Raw genomic sequence first — 25,943 nt, forward strand, 5'->3', positions numbered from 1 at the left:
TTTAAAAAAGAAGAGAAGTGTACTGGGAGAACTGGAACACGACTCAAAATATCTTCTTGTTCAGGTCAACATTATCAGGATAATGTTGAGGTGGATGAGAACACCAGTGTCTCCTGAACCCCTCCATCTTCCCTATTAGACTGTGCATTCTAGAAGTTAATATTCGGTTCCAGATATTGTACTAAAGATTAGAGTGAATAAGTTAGATTTTAAACCTACTCTCAATGAGTTAATAACAATGGCAACTAACCTTTTTTGAGTAATTTCTTTTATACATGTACTGTTTTAAGTGATCCCCTTGAATTAATCCAGTTAATCCTTAAAACAACTCTAGACCCTAAGTAGAATTTTCATCTCCCTCTTACACATGAAGAAACTGGGGCACAATGAGGTAAATATTGTTCACCATTGTATTTCTAATATTAGGCACAGAGTTTTTTAATTAATATTTTGAATGAATAAATTAACAATGGCCTGATGAATCATGCCAACATCCAACTTTGCTAGGGCCAGGATAGCACGTTCAGAATCAGATCACTGTCTCACTCATCACTTTGTAAGACATTTATAGGACAATATTTCTTAAACTTCTGGAGGCATGATAATCCCCCAAATTATAATTACTAAAAATTATAATTGTCTAGATCTGGAGATAATTTCATTACTTTGCATTTTTAATAGGTACCCCAAGCATTTCATTTTAAGGTGATACCTGTACAAATTTTACAAAAATGAATATTACTGCTCACTATGATTTGATAATAATTACAGCTAGATATAAAACTACTGGGTAATGGTTATGGCTCAGTCTTTCAAAGGAAGGAGAAGGGCAATGGTGACTTCAGTGACAATGTAAGGAAATCTTCAGCTGCAATGAAATCTAGCCACCCATCCTTATTGCAAGGCGTCTCAACCTTGGTACTGTTGAAAGTTTGAACCTTATAATACTTTGCTGTGTGACCGCTTGCTTTTGAATTTGTGATTGTGCAGCAGGAACTCTGGACTCTACCCTCTAGGTGCCAGTAGATTAACCTACCTCCCAAGATGTGACAACTGAACATATCTTTGACACTGAGAAATGTTGTCAAATTAACTGTCATTGGAATCCACTACCACAATGGAAGAGAGAATTTTCTCCAGTTCCGTATTTATAAGCAACCATTGGCTTCTAATCTAGAATCGTGTAAGACACCTGATGTTTCCCGGTGAGTTTTCCCTCTACGGGAGACTATGGTTTGTTTGTTGAGTAAATGTACCTTCTTAGCTTTCTTCAGGACTCATAATATATGTCACCCTTCTCCCTCCACCCCCACACAGCTGGCTTATTACATTGAATGAGACAGACTGTCAGGGTCAAGACACCTGACTAAGACCCCAAATCATCATTCTTTCTTCAGGTTCTTGAGGGCTCAGGTTCCTTTCACACCGTTTACAGGGAATTGTAACTAACTGTGACAGCGGAATGAGATCAGTTTCCCAGGAGACATATATTGTAAAAAAGAAAAGAAAAATCAAAGATGAGACATAGAAATAAAGAGTCAGGGAAAAGTGCTTGAAAGAAAGGGATGAAATAAACCTTAAAAAGTTCAGCACAAAATTGGCCAAAAACTAGATTTTGAAAAATACAGGAAATTTCCCATCTTGAAAATTACTCTAGTTCTTTATCATTTATAAGAATAAGCAGGCAACATGTAACTACCCAAGGGGGTATATCCTTCACTTTTCCTCTCCATTGATGTCTCTTAACTGTTCTCAGTATCTTTCAGTTACATATAAAAACAATCAGGGTAAAATCTTAGTACATATTTTTGATGGAGGAACCATTATTACTATTGTGTAACACTATGCAATATCACATTCCCATTAATATATGCAAAAATCTTATCAAAACACAAAGAATAACGAAATAAATATTTGTTATTCACTACATACTTCTAGTGAATTAATTCCTAGTTCACCAGGCTAATCAGATCAATGAATTAGTGTGTGCATCCAATACAACAGTTGCACTAGCTATCCAAAGCACATTCTTAATGGAAGCTGGAAAAATAGAAAGAAGACAATACACATTTATATTGGCACCGCCTTTAACTAATTCATTCACCTCAAAATCAATAATGGAACTTTATTGTTATATAGATTATTTAGTATTAGCTGCCTTGACTAACGTGCTTTGTGGAAGAGAATAATGCTGCCTAATTAACGTTTAGAAGAATCACAAGGGGGTCAATACCTATTCTCAGAGGAGAATGAAAAGATGGAGAATCAATCACAGAGAGGGAGGAAAAGCCCAGCATTGCACCATCTGTTATCCTGGGCAAGAAAATAATCTGTAACGTTGCTACCGCCAAACCCAGTGAAGTGATTTCAGAAGGTTGGGTAGACGCTGTTACTTCTGCCTTGAACTGTTTGCGGGGAGACAGATGCTCGTGGGTAACTATGTGGTAAATTGTAGTTCACCCCTGAATCTGGCCAATTCCACGTGGTGATTAACGAGACCATCAAAGACGCAACCCCGAGCGTCCTGGGTGGGAAGCAGGGATTTAGGAAGGCATAAAAGCAGAAACGGCTGGGCAGCGAGCCTGCTTCCACCACCATCACTGTCTTCGCCTGTACAGTTGTTCAAGCTGCCAGAGGCTTTCTGGTTGCCCTGGCAACTGTTGAGCTCTGCTGCAAACTCAAAGCAGAGCCTCTGAAGTTGGGTACCAAACACTGGAGCTCAACAAATGCAAAGGCAACTGGGGAGGGCGAGGAGAACAGCATCACCCGTGTACCCGGTCTGTAACTCCTACGGCTCAGAGGACCTTTTCCAAACCGGATTTTTGTTTAAGTTTTTTTATAAAATGAGACAGTTCGTGCCTGGCATTATTCATTAGTACCATCCCCTGGTGCCCGGGGAGAGGAGAATGCAAATCATCTCACTTGTAAAGACGGAGAGAAAGGAGTTAGGAAACGCGATAGCCAGGAATGCACGGAGCACGCCCATTCATTCATTCATTCGGGATTTTAGCGACTCCTTGGTGCCGGGCATTGTGCCAGGTGCTGGGGCTGCTTCGAGAAGTGAGACGCCCTCCTACACGCCAAATGAAGGATAATTAACAAAAATTAGCAGAACCTGCGCCAGCCCGGGGAAAACCAATTAGGGGGCTGCAATCTTCCCACGGGTCTCGGAAGGCAGATTCCGAATCCAGACGCGGGAGCGGAAGGAGGCGGCGGCGCCCCAAGAGTCAGGCCCGGAGCGAGCGGGGCGCCTCCTTCCCTGGGGAGGAAAGCTGTCCTGGCCACTCCAAGGCTCCCCGGGGCTGCGAGGGAGAGAAGAGGTTTGTTTTTCTTTGAGAAAGACGGAGCCCTTTTCCCCACTGGGCTCGATTTCTAGTAGGGGGAGGCCCGCCTCTCGGGGTCGTTGATTGGCCCAAACGGTTTGCAGATAATTTATGCCAGCATCCTCTCGGTCCGATTGGCTCCCGGCTCCATTCCGCTGGGAGTCGCATCCCACCTGGTCGGGAGGTGTATCGCCTTCCCACACTTTCCCTTCTGGTGCTCCTTCCCCGGGCGGCAGCTTAGGTGGGAGGAAAAGTCCTGGCGTGAAGAATTCAGCGGAAAAGAAAAAGCGATTCTGATGGGTTCTTGGAAAGCTTTTCTCTTCTCCCCTCTTCTTCTGTGGAGTCAAAGTAGAGGCGTGAGGCTGATGTTCTTGTTGCTGACCCTGCATTTGGGAAGCTGGTGAGTAAATGCAAGGACTGAGAACTATTCTTCCGTGCCTACCCCCTTCCCGCTGGCTTTTTCTTTTCTTCCCAAAAAACCATTCTAAGTCATTTGCATTTCCCCAGGTACCTGTGCAATATTTCCCCATCCTTTTCTTTTCTGAGGAGGTCTCCCCATTTTCAGACAGAAGGAAATGAACCTCTGTGTGGAGCATGGAGGTTACTCCAGCTGTTTTCGTTTGGAAACGTGGTCAAAACTAGTCAAGACTCAGTTACTGGGAGTGGGGAATGGAGATGGGGGGGGCGGTGTAGAAATGGGTTTCCTACTAAATTTAGTGAATAAATGACACTGATGAACTTTCTAATGATTCCGCATTTTATAGGAATGGTTACTTTAGAAACTAACAAGTTTCATAGCCTGGTATGTATGATGCTTTTCTACATACAAGTGTTTTGGTTTTCCTTACCCCTCCCCCTTTTTTTGCTATGCTGGGGGAGGGGGGAGGGTTTTACATCAAAGTAAATTATAAATATGGCTAAAATCTACCAGGTTCTTGTGTTATATTTATGTTAGAAATAAATATATTTTATTAAGCCAGATTCCAAAGATTTTTATTTTAATTGTCTGTCTACATGAAAATAAAAATTGTATGGTGATAGAAATGATGTTCTGGGTGTGTGTGTGTGTGTGTGTGTGTGTGTGTGTGTGTGTGTGTGTTGTGAGAAAGTCAGAGAGAGACTGAGAATATCAACCCCAAGCCTCCAATTTAACAGGTCTGCTTGGGTTGTGATACCTTTCAATAAAACTTTTAAATCATTCAAAAAAAATATCGAACTGCTCAGGTATTGTATCTAGCTATAGAAGTAGTTGATGAACAAAGTTAAAATATATAGATTAGGGCACAGATGCTATAAAGATCTTAGACATACTGAGTAGTCGAAGTATGAGTATATTGTGTGACTTTGTTTTATATAAATCTACATTTAAAATTATATTATTGTATGATGTGATCCTCAAGAGTAAGACACAATTGCTATGCAGATGAAAACATGCCTTTATAACTACTTGCATCATTGCTAAAATGAATTATTATTATGACTAATTTTAGTATATACCAACAGTGAATAGTTGTGTCAATACCAGCAGATAGAACAACTATATTTTCTCTCTGAAAATAGAGAATGGATTGAATTATGCTAAGTAATACTAGACATGCCAGAAAATGTTTGACACTCAATGCTTCTTTTTTTTAAAGTTTTTTAATACTTTTTCTTTAGAAACTTAAATATGTTGCATGGACACAAACATGCTGGTTGATTATTCCTTATATGTAAGTTTTGTCATAAGGGCTTATTTCTTTGAATATATATATATATATATATATATATATATATATGGAAAATTACAGAAAAGATTTTTATAAAATAAATATCAGGGCTCTCATGCATCTTCACAATATTACAAACGAATCTGTGTTCTCATAAATAAAAGCAGATTTAGCCAGTGGTTTTTTGAAATAACAACCTGTGTGCTCCTTTATCATTAGAAGTGCAAGTTTTCCTTACAACCTAATAGGCAACTGCTTACTTAAGGGCATAAAGAGTTGCGTTGTTTTAAACAGTAATTTGGTGTTTGATAATACTTACGTGATGATCATCATAATTGGCCCCAGAATTCTCTTCTAGCTGCTCATAATTTAAAAAGTTGGGAGTTGTTAAAAAGCTGTGTGTTGCAGTGGACGGAGATGGGTTCTGGCAGTCTGGGGACATGATTTTATGTGTCAAGAGTCCTTAACCCTTGGAGAGTTTCTTCATCTAGGAAATATAGATCGTTTATGATTGCTTAACTTTTCACATGCAATATGTCCAGGATTTGAACTGAAACATAGAAATAACTCAATAATTGTTTCACTGGCTTTTTCTTAGGACTTTTAAAGGAGGAAGTTCTAATAGGAAAGTCCCTATATTGTTCATACCATATGTATTATTGAGTCAGAAAGAGGTGTTATGTGTTCAAATATATAAATGATTCATTTCATCCTAGTTCAATAGATAATCTGGATTATTCTAGCCAGTGGACAAATATTCTAAAAACTATATTTTATTGTGATAATGAACTCGTAGGGCCTCAATTATGAGAGCTCATGTCTTCATTTTTTCAAAGTAGTTACAGTGTGGTAAAGTTTTCATCTTCTTAATATTAAGTTCGAGATAATTAATGTCAACATATATAAACCATTTACACTTATGGATTTTCTCCCTTTCTTTGTCTTTTGAAGAGCCTTTTCAAAACTAATCATATATGGTTCTGTGTGTAAGAATTTTGGTGTCTTATGCTGGTTTCTAAAATAAATCATCAAAGTCATCTATTTCGAGACTTACCAAAGTAGGACCTATTATTTCTTATCTCAGCAGAGACAAGAGCTTATTTCCTTGTTAGTTTCTCTTAAGAGCACAAAGGAGGGACAGTATATTGATTTTTATATTCCTGAACTATGAAAACCTGTCTCATTGCTGTAACTGAAGCTATAGTTATGGTTCTGTGCTTCATTCTCTGCGAGGCTATATGGCATCTTGACAAGTTGCTTAAAATCTCTTAAGCTTGATTTAACTTTTTTTAATGTTGGGAAAAATCTATTTATAATTAGATTTCTAAAAGAGTTGCAAAGTGTTTGATATATCAGCTGTTTTAAAAAGTAATTTATGGCAAGCTTTGACCAAGAAGCTATATTTGAGAGAGCACAAGAAAAATAACAGGTTTTCATTTTTTAAAACAATTTTATTAATCAACTAGAGGCCCGGTGCACAGAATTTGTGCACTTGGGGGCAAGGGTTCAGTCTGATCTACGCCTTTTGCAGTCTGGGAGCTCTCACGGGATGTCTGACTGCTGGGGGATGTCTAAGCTGGCAGTCGGACGTCCTTAGCGTTGCTGTGGAAGAGTGCACTAACCACCAGGTGGCAGCTTCTGCGTTGAGCCTCTGCCCCCTTGTGGTCAGTGCATGTCATAGTGACCAGTCATTCTGCTATTTGGTCTATTTGCATATTACCCTTTTATTATATAGGGTTATATGCAATTTAGTATTCAGTTGCCCAAATAAAAATATTCAAATACACTTGCTTTATAACATATATAATTTCAAAGTAATTTTAGTCATATATATTGACTAAATATACAGAGGTAGTTGTCAATGAATTTTTTCTTAGTCATCTAGATTATTTGCTTAATTTCTGACACTTATGATAACCATTCAAACTTGAGGGCAAAAAAACTAAGTATGATGTTTCATGATAATTAACTTTTCAAAAGACTGAAAAAAAGATTTTTGAAGCTAAAATTCAAATGCTATAATTGATAAATCACCTGTGTATAGAGTCTTTTGGGTATGCCATTATTTTGTTTTATTTTATCCTATGAGACACACTTGACTAACTAATGAAAGAAACTGTTTGACCTTTCATTCAAACATTGAGAAGACTAATTTAATATTGTATACTTATATAAAGGTGGTTGACACTTGTCTAAGAAAATAATATGTGAAGGTGGAATCCCCAAAAAGAGAAAAAATAGGGTGGAAAACTGAAAAACTGACTCAAGATATTATCAAAATATGACAAATCACTACCGTGGGGGAAAAAAAGAAGAAGTGGACATAAATTGAACATACTGGCTTCAGGAGAGTAACTCAATATCTGCATGGTACCAGTAAAGAACCCGAAACTTTCTAATCAGATTCTGGTTTCGGCTCTACCATTTACCACCATGGTGATTTCAGGCAAATCTTTGAGGCAGAGAGTCCTCATTTGTGAAAAATAAAAATGACATCTACCTTCCCAGATTGTTTCAAGATCAAGATAAAACATGTGTGGAAAGAACATAACACTTAAAATGTTAACTGAAAAAGCATAATAGCAGATACTCTGTGGAATCCACTGATCCTAGTATTATTTATCCTAGTTACAGTGGTTTAAAGGCAATAAAGTGAAGTCCTTGGATTCTTGTGCATTAATATCTTTTGGATTTGAAATAGATCATTCTTTTACAACAAATATTGGTTGAAAACTCGCAACATGCTAGGTTTACATTGGTGAATGAAGTAGACGTGAGTTTAGTTCATGTCTGAGAGAGAGAGAGAGAGAGAGAGCTTATACTCACTGCAAAAACCTTGACTTATGGTATCAAAAGAAAACAGCTTGTAGTCAAAATAAGAAAATATGCCTTTTGAACTTCAAAGATAAACAGGAAATTCTGAGTGTTTAAGGATAGACGATGCTGATGGAGTAGATCACAAGCAAGGAAAAGGAATTAGAGAGCCATGGATGTCTCTCAGCAATACAGGAAGACTAGGAGGGAGATGTCTCTAAAAATCTAAAGACAAATGTCCAGCCTAGAAGGTTAAACTTAGCAGAGTTACCAATCAGATATGAAGGAAGAAAAAAGCCTAGATACTGTCATTCTCCCCATTTTACAGATGGGAACACAGGGGCACAGCAGTTTCTAGAAATTCACTAAAGATCATCTTGCTAATAAGTTCTGAATCCAAGACTCAAATCCACATATTCTATGCCCAGAGTATTCAGTCTAAACCAGCACAACTCTCAGGTTACATATGCTATGTAAGTCAAACAACAGCAAAAAAGCACATGACTGTGGATGAAGGAAATAAAATAAGGGAGAGAAGGAGGAAAAGAAAGGAGAGGGAGGCTAGTGCAATCGATAGAAGTAAGTATAAAAGTCTACTGTGTACCAATCACAAGATCTGAAATATTATGTACTAGAGGCCCGGTGCACAAAAATTTGTGCACTCAGGGGGGCGGGGGGGTCCCTCAGCCCTGCCTGTGCCCTCTCGCAGTCTGGGACCCCTTGGGAGATAACGACCTGCTGGCTTAGGCCTGCTCCCGGATGGCAGAGGGCAGGCCCAATCCCTAGGTGCAGCCCCTGGTCAGGCTCAGAGCAGGGCTGATTGGGGAGTTGGGGCGCTGCCCCCTGTCATGCACAGAGCAGGGTGGATTGGGAGGTTGCGATGCCACCCTCAGTCACACTCAGGGTAGGGCCAATTGGGGGGTTGGGGCACCGCCCCCTGTCACACTCAAGGCAGGGTCGATGGGGAGGTTGCGGCGCCACCCCCTGTCACGCACAAAGCAGGGCCAATCGGGTTTGGGGCACTTCCCCCTGTCACTCACAGAGCAGGGCCCATCAGGGAGTTGGGGCTCCGTACCCTGTCACACACAGAGCAGGGTTGATCAGGGGGTTGGGGAGCTCCACCCTGTCACGCACAGAGCAGGGCCCATCTTGGGGTTGGGGAGCTCCCCCTTGTCATGCACAGAGCAGGGCCGATCAGGGCGTTGAGGAGCTCCCCTCTGTCACTCACAGAGTAGGGCCAATAGGGGAGTTGGGGCACTGCCCCCTGTCACACACAGAGCAGGTTGGATGGGGAGGTTATGGCTCTACCCCGTCACACACAGAGCAGGGCCCATTGGGGGGGGGGGTGTTGGGGCACCACCCTCTATCACCAACAGAGCAGGGCCGATCAAGGGGTTGGGGCGCCGCCACTGTCACACTCAGGGCAGGGCTGATGGGGAGGTTATGGCTCTACCCTGTCACACACAGAGCAGGGCCCGTGTTGGGCGGGGGCGGGGGGGGGGCAGGAGGGAGTTGGGGCGCCGCACCCTGTCACATATAGAGCCGCAGGGCAATCAGGGGGTTGGGGAGCTCCCCCCTATCAGGCACAGAGCAGGGCTGATCAGGGGGTTGGGGTGTCTTCCCTGTCACGAACAGAGCAGGGCGGATAGGGAGGTTGTGGCCCCGCCCCCTGTCACACACAGAGCAGCAGGGCAATCAGGGGTTTGGGCGCTGCCCCCTGTCACGCTGATCCAGGTGCTGGGAGGCATATTACCCTTTTACTATATAGGATAGAGCCTGGTGCATGGGTGGGGGCCGGCTGGTTTGCCTTGAAGGGTGTCCTGGATCAGGGTGGGGGTCCCCACTGGGGTGCCTGGCCAGCCTGGGTGAGGGGCTGAGGGCTGTTTGCAGCTGGTCACACACCCTTCAGGGTGGGGGTCCCTACTGGGGTGCCTGGCCAGTCTGGGTGAGGGGCTGAGGGCTGTTTTCAGCCTGGCGGGTGACTGAAGCTCCCAACTGCTCCTTTTTTCTTTTTTTTTCTTTTTTTATTCTGGGCCAGCTTTAGCTCTGAGGCTTGGCTCCAGCTCTTAGGCCTCGGCTGCTGAAAGCAGATATCTGGTTTGTTTGGGTGCTATAATCGAAACACTGTTTCAACTCCAGCCTTGAAATCCCGGCTGGCTGAAAGCAGGTTTCCTGGGTTTTGTTTAGCTTCTGTATATATATATATATATTTTTAAATATATTTTATTGATTTTTTACAAAGAGGAAGGGAGAGAGAAAGAGAGTTAGAACCATTGATGAGAGAGAAACTTCGATCAGCTGCCTCCTGCACACCTCCTACTGGGGATGTGCCCGCAACCCAGGTACATGCCCTTGACCGGAATCGAACCTGGGACCTTTTAGTCCGCAGGCTGATGCTCTATCCACTGAGCCAAACCAGTTTTGGCGAGCTTCTATATTTTTAACAATGTTTCAAACTGTAAGCTCAGAGGCCGGCAAGGCAGGCAGGGAACATTGGCTTCCTCCATCACTGGAGCAAGCAAGCCTCATGTTCGTTTCAAGCTGCCTGGCTGCCGGCCGCCATCTTGGGTGGCAGTTAATTTGCATATCACCCTGATTAGCCAATGGGAAGGGTAGCAGAGGTATGGCTAATTACCATGTTTCTTTTTTATTAGATAGGATAGTACTAGATTATTTATTTGGGTAAAACTAACAAACTGGAGTACTTGATCTATAAAAAAAAACATAAGATAAAGGGTTAAATGCAAGAAATTTGGAATTTAGCTAAGTTTTGTTGAGGAGTCTGATGGCTACTTATTTTTAAGGATGCTATGTAAAATCAGAGTTAAATTTCTTATGTCTATGTGAAATAGACACACCATAACCATGTAGTGAAAACTGTGTGCAAGGATTTTTCTTTTAAATCAAATGCTCTGTAACAAAATCAAGGATGCCTTATCACTAAGCTCATTCTAGCAAAAGCTTGTTAGAATTCTTGTACTCTGTGGGAGGCAAATGACAATATATGGTATTTTTCTACTTTTATTTTTTTTTAAATATATTTTATTGATTTTTTTCCAGAGAGGAAGGGAGAGGGATAGAGAGTTAGAAACATCGATGAGAGAGAAACATCAATCAGCTGCACACCTCCCACTGGGGATGTGCCCGCAACCAAGGTACATGCTCTTGACCGGAATCGAACCTGGGACCTTTCAGTTCATAGGCTGGCGCTCTATCCACTGAGCCAAACCGGTTAGGGCTTTTTCTACTTTTAAATATCTCAGAACCTAATTCTGTCGGTACACAAAATAGTTTTACCAACTGAAGCCCTGTGTTTCAGGAAGTACTCTTAGCTATTAATTCACTCAGTAAAAGTTAGAAAAAAAATAATTGTATTTTTTATTGTTGACAGCATTACAGATGTCCCCCAATTTCCCCTCTTCCCTTAGTCCACCTTAGCATTCATTTAGCGATAACTATGTGAGACCTGAGAAACAGTGGTAAGAAAAACACAATCCCTGCCCTTGTAGTGTTTGTGCAATGTATATAGGATATATATGTGACTGTATATATGCCAGACACATAGGACAAGGAGGGTGGGATCTCTGCTCCCGGTGGACATAAACTCTAGAAGTTTATGTTGAGACTTGTTTATTAATATAAACAAGCAAAGACATAAAATGCTATAAATTCTACTCAGAATTCTAGATGAGCTGTAGTGGGGACACCGAAGGGGCTGGGAATTGCAACTCTGGGAAAAGTTTGAATACTCTGAGCTTTCAGTGGGATAAGTTTGGGCCAATGTTACTGAAGAATAGAGAGATAGAAAGATAGCATTGCTATTATGGGGCCTAGGTATGGTCTCAAAATTTAGTAGTTTCTTTTGAAAACAATATACCTATACCTTCTAGGAGAGCCTTTATTCTTGTCATTTAACATATAACGATAAAATGGTAACATCTTATTAAAGGCTATACGTATTTTAATATTGGTGTGATCGGGGTGTGATTTGGTTCTCCAAGTCTGCTAGAATCAGGGGCTCTGGCCAAAGAGTTAAATCTTTGGGCACATTTTCAAAACTCACTTACGGTTGTACAATTTGTGAATTGCTTAAATACAAGGACATCATTCACCTCTCAGTCCTTCTAGATGTATATAATTATTAGAAGAAACTTTCAACACATGCTGTAGAGTATCTTGAATAAGGATTACCTGTTCCACAAAATAGCCATATTGACTAGCACAAAGCTTTTTTTCTGGATTATATTTGTGTTATTCAGACATGTGTTCTTTCAACCAATTTGTTGCTCTGTGCAGGTGGCTTATGAATGTGCATTTGTTTCTGCCATTTCCTTAGTTAGAATTTGTTTTAAAAACCTTCAAACTGTCATAACTAGAATTAACTAGAGTGTTTTTGCTGGTTTTGTTCTACTCATTTGTATTCTCTCCATTTTGAAGTGAATAATCTGAAAGGATCCTTATGTCAATGAAAATATTTTATCTCTAATTTTATGACCCCAAGATTTAGGGGGAAAAGTATTTATTTCCACATGTAGAGGATCTAATTCCCATTACTTTCTATCATTTAATTTCAATCTTTTAATAAATTTTAAAATGTAACAAATCTCAATATTGTGCCTCTACTTTATGGAATTTTTAGCAGCCTTGTAGAATTTATCTGATGTGGAAGAGCATATAAAACAGAGAATGTGAATGTCATAAAGAGTTGTATTGTTTCTAAGTCCAATTTATGTTGTCAATTTCTATGGATATAAATTGGAACAGTGAGGAATTTGATGTTCATTTTTTTTATTGTCTAAAGTTTTACATATGTCTCCTTTTTCCCCAATTGACCCCCCCGCCCCCCTGCCCAGCCATTCCCACCCCGGGCAATCCCCCACTGCCCCAGTGTCTGTGTCCAGTGGTTATGCTAATATGCATGCATACAAGTCCTTTAATCCAGTTGTCATTTCTTTAAAGACCATAATGAAAATTAAGGTTTCTTTACCATCCTCAAAACAAACAAACAAACAAAAATAGTTCCAAAAGAACATTTATAATATTTGGCTATTCACCAACTACCTAAAGATTATTCATTGGACTCATGGTTTCCAATTCCTAAACATTTTTCAAAATATTTTTATTTATATTTAGAGAGAGAGGAAGAAAGAGGGAGAGAGAAATAAACATCTATTGGCTGCCTTTGCATGCCCCCACCAGGGATGGCCTGCAACCCAGTAATAGTATGTGCCCTGACCAGGAACCAAACCTGTAACCCCTTGGTGTAAGGGCTGACACTCAACCCACTGAGCCAGGGCTCTAAACATTTTTAAAGAACAGAGTAGGCCTGTCTAACAACGTAAATAAAGAAAACAAAAACAATACTCCTAAAATTGGCAAAATATATTGCTTTATTAGTAGCATTTACTGTGATATTTAAGATCTATCACCAACCTGCATGTGTATGCCCATTTGTATATTTAAATTTTTAAGTAAATGAAATCAAACACTTGTTTTTGGCACATAGTTAATATTAGAGATAGCTTTCTTGATTCGTATACTAATCTAGAAATCAGTTGTACCTACATTTCAATGACAATGTTGTATTCTATATTCTAGAAGAATCATAACTTACTAAATTATTTCATAATAGATTCTATTTTATGTTATCATACATCATTTTGTGTACATACATACATATGTACATCTCTTTAATTTCCATATTTCATTAATATTTCCAAATTACTTACCATAAAATAATTCAGTTTTCTCTTAATGGTTGGAAAACTGCTACTTATCCATATTACTATCAGTACTTGAAGTAATGGATCATTTAATGTTCTGCCAATGTGATGGCTAAAATTTGTCACATTTTTAACTAACTTATTTTCCCTAGGTAACAATAAATGTTAGCATAATTTCATCAATTTTTTGCCCCCCCCCGAATAATGTATACCAATTATGTTATAAATGTCTTCGTCTCAGCCTTTCCTGTGTCTTTAGTCTTTTTCTAAATTGTGTCATGTCATTCATAAGTTATTCTTTTTCTATTTTTATATCTTTCTTTTTCTATTTTAGTTTGGTTACGTGCTACCCAGAAAGGCCTCCTTACCCCAAAGATCAATATTTCCCCCAATATCTTCCTTAATACTTTCATACTTTATTTACTATATTTTGATTTTTATTATATAATCTGTAATTTTTTATATAAGTAGGACTCTAATTTGTGTTCTTTTAAGGGGCTTAATAAGCACTTCAATACAATTTATTGAATAACTTATTTTTTCATATCCAAACTGGCTAGTCACTTTTATCATATAGTAAATTTCAAATAACTTGGATCTGAATTTGAGTGCTAGATTATGTTTTCACTAATTTCCTTCTGTATTACTACAATATGGTATGGAATACGGTAACTTTTGTTTTTTGTGTATTCTGGCAGAGCACCTTTTTTATATATTTTTATTGATTTCAGAGAGAGTAATCGAGAGGGAGAAATAGACACATCAATGATGAGAGAGAATCATTGATCAGCTGCTTCCTGCATGCCTCACACTGGCATGTGCCCTGACCAGGAATGGAAGTGACAGCCTGGTTCATAGGTTGACACTCAACCACTGAGCCGCACACTGGCTGATTTCATCTAACAAAACTTTTTTTCAATAATTTATTCTAACCCCTCATCTTGATTCTTCTAGTTAAATATACTGATTTTAACCTAATATATACGAACTCTGGGTTTCTGATTAAAATTTCATTAAGTTTATAAACTAGCCCTAACTGGTTTGGTTCAGGGGATTGGGTGTCGGCCTATGGGCTGAAGGGTCCCAGGTTCGATTCCGGTCAAGGGCATGTACCTTGGTTGCAGGCACATCCCCAGTGGGGGGGGGGGGTGTGCAGGAGGCAGCTGATTGATGTTTCTCTCTCATCGATGTTTCTAACTCTCTATCCCCCTTCCTTCCTCTCTGTAAAAAATCAATAAAATATATTTTTAAAAAATGAGTGCTAATACAAACATCTATCCTAAAAAAAATTATAAACTAATTGGGGAATTATATATTAACAATATTGTTTCATAGCAAAAACATTTATTTTACCTTTATTTTTTTCTGTTATGTTCTTCAATTTACTTTTCAATTTCTTTAAATTGACTTAAACTTTCTCTGTTATATATTTTTAAATTATTTTTATTGGGAAGGAAATCAATTTTTGTTTATGATGAATTAGTAATAGTATGAAAACGGTACTGTGTTTTAAAAGCTAATTTTATATTAGGTAAGCTACAATAATTTAATTATCTTATTAAGGCTAATAATAATAGTTTTTAGCTTTTTTTTTCATTCACTGTAATTTTACCTGCAAACAGCAAGGTGAGCTTTGATTTTTCCATTTATTCATTTATTCAGTAAGTATTTTTTTTTTTTATTGAACACCTTTTATTTGTTAAGGAGTAGACTAAGTACTAATGATATGACATTGAATGGCTTCAAGGAGATTAGTGCCACAAATAAGTAAAGTAGTCAATTAAGATTCAATGTGAAATATTTTTAAAAAGCCCACCTGGTGTGGCCCAGTGGTTGAGCATGGACCTATGAACTAGGAGGGCACAGTTTGATTCCAGGTCAGGACACATGCCTAGATTGTAGGCTCGATCCTTAGTAGGGGGCATACAGAAGGCAGCCAAACAGTGACTCTCTCTCATTATTGATGTTTCTATCTTTCTCTCCTTCTCTAAAATCAATAATTTTTTTTAAAAAAATGCAATATGAAATTAAAAATGAGAGTTCCACAGCAGCACAATTGACAATAGCTAAGATTTGGAAATAGCCTAAGTGCCCATCAGCAGATGAGTGGATAATAAAACTGTGGTACATCTACACGATGGAATACTATACTGCTGTAAAAAAAGAAGGAACTTTTACCATTTGCAACAGCATTATGCTAAGCGAAATAAGCCAGTACGAGAAAGATAAATATCACATGATCTTACTCATTTGTGGAATACAATGAACAACATAAACTGATGAACAAAAATAGATCCAGGGACATAGAAGCTATAAACAGACCATCAAGCCTCAGAGGGAAGGCAGCGGAGCTGGGGAATAAGAGAGCAACCAAAGGACTTGTATGCATGCATATAAGTATAACCCAGGGACACAGACAGTAGGGGGGTGAGGGCATGTGCTGCGGGGTGGAAACGGCTGGGGAGAGGTCAATGGGGGGAAAAGGGAGACATGTAATTCTTTAAACAATAAAGAATTTTTTTAAAAAAAGATGCAATGTGATCAACTTCCTGGTAGAGCTAAGCACTGAACAGATTGTAAACACATAGCAGAGAACAGCTACTTAACTTTCTTGGCTTGGCTCCCTTTGCCCTCCTAAATTTCAAGTCATTCCTCTCTTTGTGTGTCAAAGGATGGGTCCCATATTTCTTTGTGTTAATAAAATAATCACCACATCGAGTGATTTTACCTCCCTACAACCCTGAAAGTTCAAATTGATAAGTCTGTTACATATCACTTTTTTAGATATTTTACTTCCCTACCAACTTTAATAAGTAATAAAAAAAAAACTAAAAACCTACAAAGAATTTTTTATACAAAAGAATTTAACAAATACAGTATAAAGGTGAAAAGAAAATAACATTTTTTTCTTAAATTTCTTATTTTACTTTTATTTTCTTTGACTTCTCTATCTTAAAATCAGAGCTTATACTTACTCTTTAGAAGCTAGTACTCATAGGCTTTGACATTAAGGTCTCTTCTCCTCTGAAACATAACAGACATGTTCTTTACTGAAACTTGTCACTTGACCACTATGCTTATAGGAGCTGATGTTTATGAATAAACACAGTTTAAGTTGCCATGGCCAATAGATCACAGAGGAGGCCTGGCTTTGGAGTTTCATCGGCCTTTTCTGAACAGATTAATGGAAGAGCCTTCCCCTGGAGTCAGAGCCAGGACATTCACACTCACCTTTATATGAACCATACTCAGGGTGACTGTATAATTTACCATCCAAATTAGGTCACTTTGCCAGTGAAGGAGGGTGCTATTAATAATTGCTAGTATTCTGGAAAAACAGGTGTAAACCAGGCCATCCGGGGTAAACCTCCATGAATGTTTATCCTGTGTATGAAAAATCGTTTATATTCATTGACTGACTTGCTAGGGGTCTGGTGCAAAGACGGCGCTCCTCCAGAGGACTGGCGACGGGGCTGTCAATCAGCTATGTCCCCATGGCAGGAGAACAGAGTTGCAAATTTTCAGAGCTGCCACTATCGATTTCTTGGCAGGTGATAGAGCTCTGCTTCTCTCTATAAGAGGCTCCAGTTAATTATTTATTTTTTATGATTAGAAATGTATTTCGGAGCACTATCTGGCGGTGCATAGGAAAAGACAGGAATGAATGTCAAATTAACTCATTTTTGTGTATTTATATTTCAAAATTATACAGAAAGATTATAGTATACTATAAATATACCAAAAATGAATAAGTTTTGTCTGTCTCTATGATTGTAGCCTGCCTAGTGTATTCATTAGGCTACTTTCCATTAAATCTTTAGCCATTCTATAAATCAGTTTTAATAATAGTCGAGTGCTACATGTTATTTTTCATATAACATTAATTGCATCATATGAATAAATCGTAATTTACTTAAACATAGTCATAATGTTTAAAATTTGCCTGCCACAGATAATACTGTGATAAGCATCTTTATATGTAATGGTTTTCTGTATCATTTATTTTATTTTATTTTTTTCCACCACCATTTATCCCCTCTATATCCTCTTCTACCTCCATTCCACCTTCCCCCTAAATCACCTCGCTGTTGCCCATGTCCATGAATTATGTATCATTTTATTAGTTTTTCCTTCATTACAAAAATAAGCTAGTTTAGATCATGAATGTAATGTTATTTGTCTCTGTGTTTCAGCACATACCACATTTGTAGTACATAATATTTCTCCATATGTGAATTACAGAGTTGGATTGGATATGTACACACGTTAGATAGTCTTTCTCAAGAGAGAAGGTGTGTGATTCCTTGAGATTATTATTTTAACTTCTCGGAACTCAAAGGCAGAGACAAGGCATCCTACCCATGCACAATCCGAATGCACTTCAAATTACTTACCATCATTGATGCATGTGATTATGAATTAGAAAACTCCAAATCCAACCACCCTGATTTGTATAATAAAGATAAAATGAAATTATATTGTGCAAGTCTTCAAACTCAATCAATATTGTTTTAAATCCTGGCTATATTATTTAATAGTGTATGTCCTTGGAAATCTATAAGCCCAATTTACATCTGTAAAATAGAACTACTAATATTTTCTTCAATACATTACTCTGGAGTAAATTATATAACATGTGGAAGGAACTTAGTACATAGTTTCTGAAACATGGCAGGCACTGAATGATGCATTATATGCATTCAGTAGCAGGTAGTAACAGCAATACATCAAATTTAAAATAAATAATTAGTAAATTAAAATATTCAAGAACTTAAATGTAAATAAGATTATGTGCATTCAAATTATTTAAAGAAGTCCTTGAACATGTGTAGAATTTCTCAGAATATTACCTAAAATCATAATTGTTTTCCCCAAATGGTTTGAACACTCACTCATTCAACACATATAAATGCTACAAATATCTTTGAGTCTGTGAAAGACATTAAGATGTCAGATATGTTATATTAACTATTTTAGAAATGATGATAAGTACTCTTTAATCATCAAAATATTACCAATATGATATTCAAGGTAATTAATGAATAGATTGAAGATAATTCTAAAAGTTTGGAAAGAAGATGTGGAAAAGTTAACCTTAATAAATGTTTTCCTGTTATTGCCAAAAATGAGGAAAGATAGCTTTGTACTATCATTGAGGTCAATTTTCATATTACCTTTGAGCTAGCTGCGAAAAGGGGAATATAAATCACTATGAGCATGCACTTTCTGGAATACAAGGATGTTGATACTGTAAAAACTACAAATATATGAAAGGAAATCATACTACTGTACCAGTAGTATATACTTTTTGAAGTTAAATATGTCACAACAATTAATATAAATGAGCACTTCAAAATTCTATTAACTAAATGCACACTAATAGTTTACATAGGAATAAAAATTGTATACTGTAGTAATAAACTACTCCCAATTCTCATGGCTTACAACACTGATTGTTTATTTCTTGTTTAGTCTATATGTTCACTGTGTGTTGACTGTGGCTCTGCCCATGTTACCTTCCCTCCCAGAGTGAAGGAATAGAGTAGCCTCTGTCAGGATGGCTAGTCTTCTGGTAGCAGGACAAGAGCTATACGGTGAATCGTGAACTTACATTAAGCCTCCTGCTCAGTAGTGACACATATCACATATTTTTCATTAGTCAAAGCAAATCACAAGCCACACAAGTTCAGTGAGACAGAGGTGTATAATCCTCTGGCAAGAAGGAGCATTTTAAGCCTAAGTTAGAAGTGAGTGGAGTGGAAAGTATAATTCTCTGACAGGAAGGAGAGGAGAAATATTGAGAATAATGACATACTCCATTATCTATTAATAATGACTATCAATAGGTTTATTGTGAAGATCAAATGAGATAGTAAATAATGTAAACTTAAGTTTTAATTTGTAATGCTAATTTATACTCATTAAGGATGAAGAGGGTGGATGTTAACTAAACTTATTTTGGTAATCATTTTTTCAATATACACATATATTATATCATTATGTCATATACCTTCAACTTATACAATATTCTATGTCAATTATATCTGAATAAAACTGGACTTTTAAAAAAATATAAATGGTGTGGGAGCTGCATTAGATAATATTAGATCCAAAGAAAAATAGGTCTGAATGGATAACTTGCATATTCACTATTGGACAGAAGCCAATCTTTGAAAAATATGTAAATAAAAATTATAGTATGAACTTACCTGATTTTACTAGTATAAGTGTTTAGTGTTTTGACTGTTTTCACTCAAGGACTAAGGCTTACTACAGTAGGGTGTTTTAAGTCCCAGATTATCTTCTTCAAACAAAGATGGAGTTTCTTATGGGTAATAAAGTAAGAGTAGCCTGTTGCTTATGATGAATTGTAGATAAATATCTATATTACTTCATTTTCTACCACGATTCAGAAGTAAGCTGAATTCTTAGCAGGAAGCATTAACTGGAGAGTTAGAGCGTGATTCCTAGGGTTGTGCTTGGGCTTGGCTAGTTCCCCACTGTTTCCAGTTTTCTACTGGAAAATAGCAGTGGGCTATTGGGTCCCTAAATTCTAACTTCTAGTTCTAAAATTTGAGAGTCATGCCCCCCAAATATACGTGGAGGGTGTCGCCCATGTTGGATTTGATGATACGACAACCTCTGACAAAGTTTTTGGAAAAATATCTCTTGGTTCTTCTAACTTAAAAGGAAAAAGCATAGATGTGTTCAATACTTGTTTCTTTTTACTTCAATCCTTTCTTCACTCATTTTTCCTCAATTCTTCTTTGGTATGCATGCATTTTTATACATGTTATCACACTAATGTTACAACTTTACCTGTATTCATTTATCTTTTAATTTTTATTTTGGGGTGTGGTTATTTAGAGTCACCACATATAGTTGTCCAGATTGTGTACTGCACAAATCTAGGGCCACCATTCACATTTTCAGTGAATAATTTCTAAGGCCTTTAAGGACCATTGTGGGGATGGCCAATAATTATTTTATTATTGTAATATTATTTTATTTTAATATTGTGTTACATTTCTTGTAATAAATTTTTAACATTTGAGTGTTATTATATTAGTAGAGTTCATATGATGAATACACTAGTCTTACTGAATATAAAATAATTCTAACACTTTCCCCCCCTCTTACTTACTATTCCCTAACAAAAGTATAATAATCTTGAACTAGTTTTTTAAAATACCCAATTTGGTTAACTTCCTATCATCCATTTTATTTTTGGGATTATTTAGTGTTGATAAAGCAGATGATGAAGATGATGAGGATTTAACAGTGAACAAAACCTGGGTCTTGGCACCAAAGATTCATGAAGGAGATATAACACAAATTCTCAATTCATTGCTGCAAGGCTATGACAATAAACTTCGCCCAGATATAGGAGGTAAGTTTTTAGTTATCTTCTGAGATTTGGGGACTATAAAAACCATATTTACTGATATTATTTTAATTTTAGATCACATATTTCTTGAGTGTCTGATGTATGTTAGAGTGCTGGGTTTGACAAGTATTAATTGGAATAGCACTAATTATTAGAATAAAGGCATGTAAATTTTTCTGATGTAATTACTTTACAACTGCTACAATGAAAGATGCAACAGCAAAGTTTAATGAAACTATCTGAGGATTAGAGAGATATTTTATAAAAGAGAATATTTGAGAAATAGCAATTCTAATTTTGTGCCAAAGTCACACTGTGTTTTAATTAATGTAGAATTATAATCCTTGATATTATCCTATATAATAGAAGGGTAATATGCAAATTGTCCCCTCAACCGGGAGTTTGACCTGAGTTCAATCAGGGGGCGGGGTCGGCCCCCCAACTGCCCCGGGCCCCTCCCCCCGGCCGGACCCCACCAGTACACAAATTTGTGCACTGGGCCTCTAGTATTTAGTATATGTAATCCTACTTTGTTCCACTTTAAGATTCCTATTCTAGGTCATTTGGCTTTATATGTAAACTTTATAACATAATTAACTTCTAAGCCCCTCCACCAAATCCTTAAAACAAACAAAATATATAAAACAGGAAATATTATTTTTGAGATTGCATTAAATATATGGCCAATTATAGGGAGATTGAAATCTTTACTTTATTGAATTTTTATCATACCAAATTCATGAGCATTACATATTTTTCAATGTACATATTTCTTTTTTATTAATATTTCCTGTAATGAAGTATTAAATATATTTTACTAGATTTAATTCTCTATATTAGGAGTTTCAATGCAAGTGTAAATACATTGCATAAATACATTTCTGTTGATATCAGAAAACCAGGATATATCACTCATATCTAAAACTTTCTACACTTTAATTGTGAAAAGTATGTCCTACATATAAAAATGTCCTCAGGAATCATTAACTTCTTGGCATAGAACTATTCAGTCCTTAGTATCATGAAATAAAGAACAGGTAGTCAGTGTTTGTTGATTTATCAAATGAACTGAAAATATCTAATTAAGTAAGAGTGGTATGTTGCACTTAATTGCTTATAAATGGTAACGAATATACTGAGGAGTGAAACTAATAAACCGATTGCCTAGTTATTAATTGACTTTCATAAGAACCATTCTGTAAATCTAGCTATAATTTGCTTAATTATATTATAGTTATTGGCTGCAATTCATAGCTAGTCAAAATAAATGGCAAGTGGTTAAAGCACCTCCTCTCAGAAGTCATTAGCCTAAGTTAAATTATAAAACCTTCTATAAATCATATGAGCTACTTTTATTTAAGAAATCTAATTGTTGGATAGCAAATCAAATTACACTGTCATGTATAAGTCTGTGAACCTATAGTTTTGTACTGAAACTATTTCTAACAAATCATTTCTTTTTCTAGCTAAGAAATATGTATGCCATAAAATAAATTCTTTGCTTGACAAAAAACAAACTATTTAAATGTTATGGGTTTCTAAGTGTAGTTTTTTTTTTTTTGAATTGCAGAGGGTAAGATTAAATGTTGTTATATAATTGTACAGGCACTGTGTTTCAAAATGCTTCAGGTTTCCCACTGAAGCTTGCTAGCCTGGGAGACATGGGACTGAACAGAGACTCAGACAGACTCAGCCAGGTAATAGAGGAGGAGGAGCATCCTGCAGGGGGAACATAGAATCTGAATTGTAAGAGTGACAAATACTAGGCCAGGAAGAGAAATTAAAGTTTAGAAAGGAGAACTGAGTAAATATTACCAAAAACATGCTACCTTAGAAACATTTATACTACAAGTTGTTTTTTTCTGCTTTATTTCATTTACACTATCCTATATAATAAAAGGGTAATATGCAAATTGACCCTAACTGCAGAACTACGGGCAACAACCAGTCGCTATGATGCACACTGACTACCAGGGGGCAGCTGCTCAATGCAGGAGCTGCCCCTGGTGGTCAGTGCGCTCCTCCAGGGGGAGCTCTGCTCAGCCAGAAGCTGGGCTAACAGCTGCGAGCACAGTGGTGGTGGTGGGAGCCTCCCCTGCCTCCTCGGCAGTGCTAAGGATGTCCAACTGCGGCTTAGGCAGGGAGCGGGCCTAAGCCAGCAGTTAGACATCCCCTGAGGGCTCCTGGGCTGCCAGAGGTATGTCTGACTGCCAGCTTAGGCCCAATCTCCCTGGGAAGTCGGCCTAATCCAGCAAGTGGACATCCCCCGAGGGGTACTGGACTGCAAGAGGGTGCAGGCCGGGCTGAGGGACCCTCTTTCCCCTGAATGCACAAATTTTTGTGCACCAGGTCTCTAGTCTCTTTATAAAACTAAGTTTTATATGGATTTTGTAAAAATCTATATAAAATAGATTTTTTTCTTATCTACTTTGTGAAACTTTTACAGATATTCCTCAAAAAGCATTTGATATATCATAGAATAAACCATTTATATCATATTTTGTGAAGAAAAGGGGATAAAAGAAATTATGTGAGAATGTTTCTCATAGCAAACAAAAATCTTATGAGTAGAAATTATCATTATCATTATTATGGTAAATCTCATTATAGGAACCAAAAATACCTGGCAAAGGTTGAAAGCCTAAATCATAATCAAATATGGCATGATTATGGATATACTGTAATCATATCATTTGATAAATCTTTATAATACTGACCTGTGCTACACATTTTAATAGAATATAAAATACTGTATATACAACTTAAAGACATACTGAAAAAACACAAATGGTTGTATAAACGTGAAGTTCATATGACATTCATAACATATACCCTGTGAGAATTAAGTAAAAATCTACCTTAAACTGGAGCCAACTATGAACAACCTACAGAAATATTGTTAACAACAAGGGAGGAACAGGGAAAGGAGAACAATAGGCTCTAAAGTCCATGCAAATTCTAAAATTCTGTGACTGTTATAGAGAAAATTATCTAGCAATTTTTATTGAATTCACTTCCTTAGATTTAATAAATTATTTAGGTATTTTAAAAACATTTTTAGGTTGTGCACTGGGATGTTTTCAGTCAAAAATATACTTTGTAAAATCAACTTGTAAACTGAAAGGTGTTTATGTTTCTGTAACATTTTGTGTTCCTTCATTTTCTAGTGAGGGATGCTTTATTATTTAAAAAATAAATAGTAATACTCATTTAGATTTTTAAAACTAAGTTCTATTTAATGAAACCTCTGATCATGTCCTTGACCATTTTTTCTTTGATGTTTTGCAGTGAGGCCCACAGTAATTGAAACTGATATTTATGTAAACAGCATTGGACCAGTTGATCCCATAAATATGGTGAGTAATGGACATTAAAAGAACAAAACTGTGGCATGGAATTCTTGAGTATATACCTCAGTAATGGAATGAACATGCAAGTATTTCTGATCATTAATTCTTAATCAGTTGAGGGCAAAACCTCCAATTCCTACACGCCAGGTATGAACAACTGGAGCTAAAATATTCCCATAGCTAAGAATGTGTAACCCTTGACTTCAATGGTAGGGTCTATGCTAGGGAATAAAAGCTTATCACCTGAGCCATCACGAGTGGGTCCCTGAAGAAATCTGGGAGAAGAAAACCAGAAGGACTGAGGGGAAAGCAGTCGGAGAAGGAAAGGGACTGACTGCAGAGGACGGAGCAGGAACAGAGTCATAGAGGACCAAAGCAGACTGAGAAGATCAGGAGACTGTCCAGCAAATTGATAAGCCTGGAACATAAATGCAAGGAAAAGAATTAAAATAATGTTTAGATGCCTTATTAAGGATGGTCATATAAGCCATAACAGGAAGTTTATGTATTATATGAATTATATCCCATTGGGTAAAAGAAATGACTGGAAGCTTTTTATCACAAGCATATTATAGGCAGATATAATATATATATAGTCCTCACTCACTCAAGGATATGTTTATTGATTTTAGAGTGAGAGAATGGGAGAGAGGGAGAGAAAGAGGAGAAAGAGAGAGAGAGAGAGAGAGAGAGAGAGAGAGAGAGAGAGAGAGAGAGAGACATTGACTGGTTGCCCTTCATAAGGGCCCAGATCAGAATGAACCCACAGCCTAAGTCTGTCCTGACCAGAAATGGAATTTGCAGGCTTTCTGTGTACAGGTTGGTGCTCCAACCAACTGAGCCACACCAGCCAGGGCTACAGATTTATATTTTATATACTCTATACAAAAGCATAGAAGATGGATGCAAGGGGCCAAGCCAGCTTTAGAGTGACCAGTTAAGAGGTTAATGCATTAGTCTGGACAATAGATCATGAAGGCCTTACCTAGAGTAGTAGCAACTGAGCTGGAGAAGACACTAGTACATTTAAGAAATATTAGATGAGTGAACTCAGAATTTAGAGGTTAATTGGTGGTGCATAGGCTGACTCCAATGTATATAAATGAGAAGACTTTGCAGATGGTAGAGTTACTATTTAAAATACAGATAGAAGAAAGAGGGGTTCAAAAAAGGGACATATAAAAGTGAGAGGGTTAGGAGAAGAACCAGGAACATATGATATTATATAATTGGAAAAAATAAAGAGCATGAAGAAGAAGGAACTAATTATCAATTGTCAATGTACTTGAGAATCCAATGAAAAATGGATTAAATTGGGCCCATTGGTGTTGGCAGTTAGGTGGAACTGGTTATCTTTGCTAGATGAAATTCCATGAAATGATGAAGGTAGAAAATAAATAATAATTGAATTTTAAATCCCTCCTCCATCCTCAAAATTGGTCTCATATTCCACTTCTTGTCCCAGGTCCCTGTAGACATAATATGGGTTATAGGAATAGACAAGCAACATGTGTTGTTGGGTCCATAGTGGGAATGTAGTTTACTTTTATGATTTTGACATACTTCACGGAGAAGAGATTGCGATGAGAATGGTGGTAGATATTGGAGAGAGAGATTAAAGGAAAGAAAATAAGAGA

The 25,943-nt window shown here is 37.4% G+C and overlaps 1 protein-coding gene across 2 annotated transcripts in view; it reads left to right on the forward strand.

The window, feature by feature from the left end:
• Positions 1 to 3,434: 3,434 nt before the first annotated feature.
• Positions 3,435 to 25,943, forward strand: part of GABRG1 (gamma-aminobutyric acid type A receptor subunit gamma1) — a gene marked incomplete at both ends in the record, with an annotated part of 46,260 nt that continues 23,751 nt past the window's right edge. The window contains 3 exons of one of the 2 annotated variants that reach the window (XM_081101988.1): positions 3,435 to 3,723; positions 20,811 to 20,959; positions 24,245 to 24,312. In XM_081101988.1, coding sequence (XP_080958114.1) covers positions 3,620 to 3,723; positions 20,811 to 20,959; positions 24,245 to 24,312 — 321 coding nt within the window. The remainder of the gene's footprint in view (positions 3,724 to 20,810; positions 20,960 to 24,244; positions 24,313 to 25,943) is intronic. The other variant, XM_081101989.1, reaches the window with a different exon arrangement.

The sequence above is a fragment of the Myotis nattereri genome (genome assembly GCF_964212035.1).
Source record: "Myotis nattereri genome assembly, chromosome: 1".
Lineage (NCBI taxonomy): Eukaryota > Metazoa > Chordata > Mammalia > Chiroptera > Vespertilionidae > Myotis > Myotis nattereri.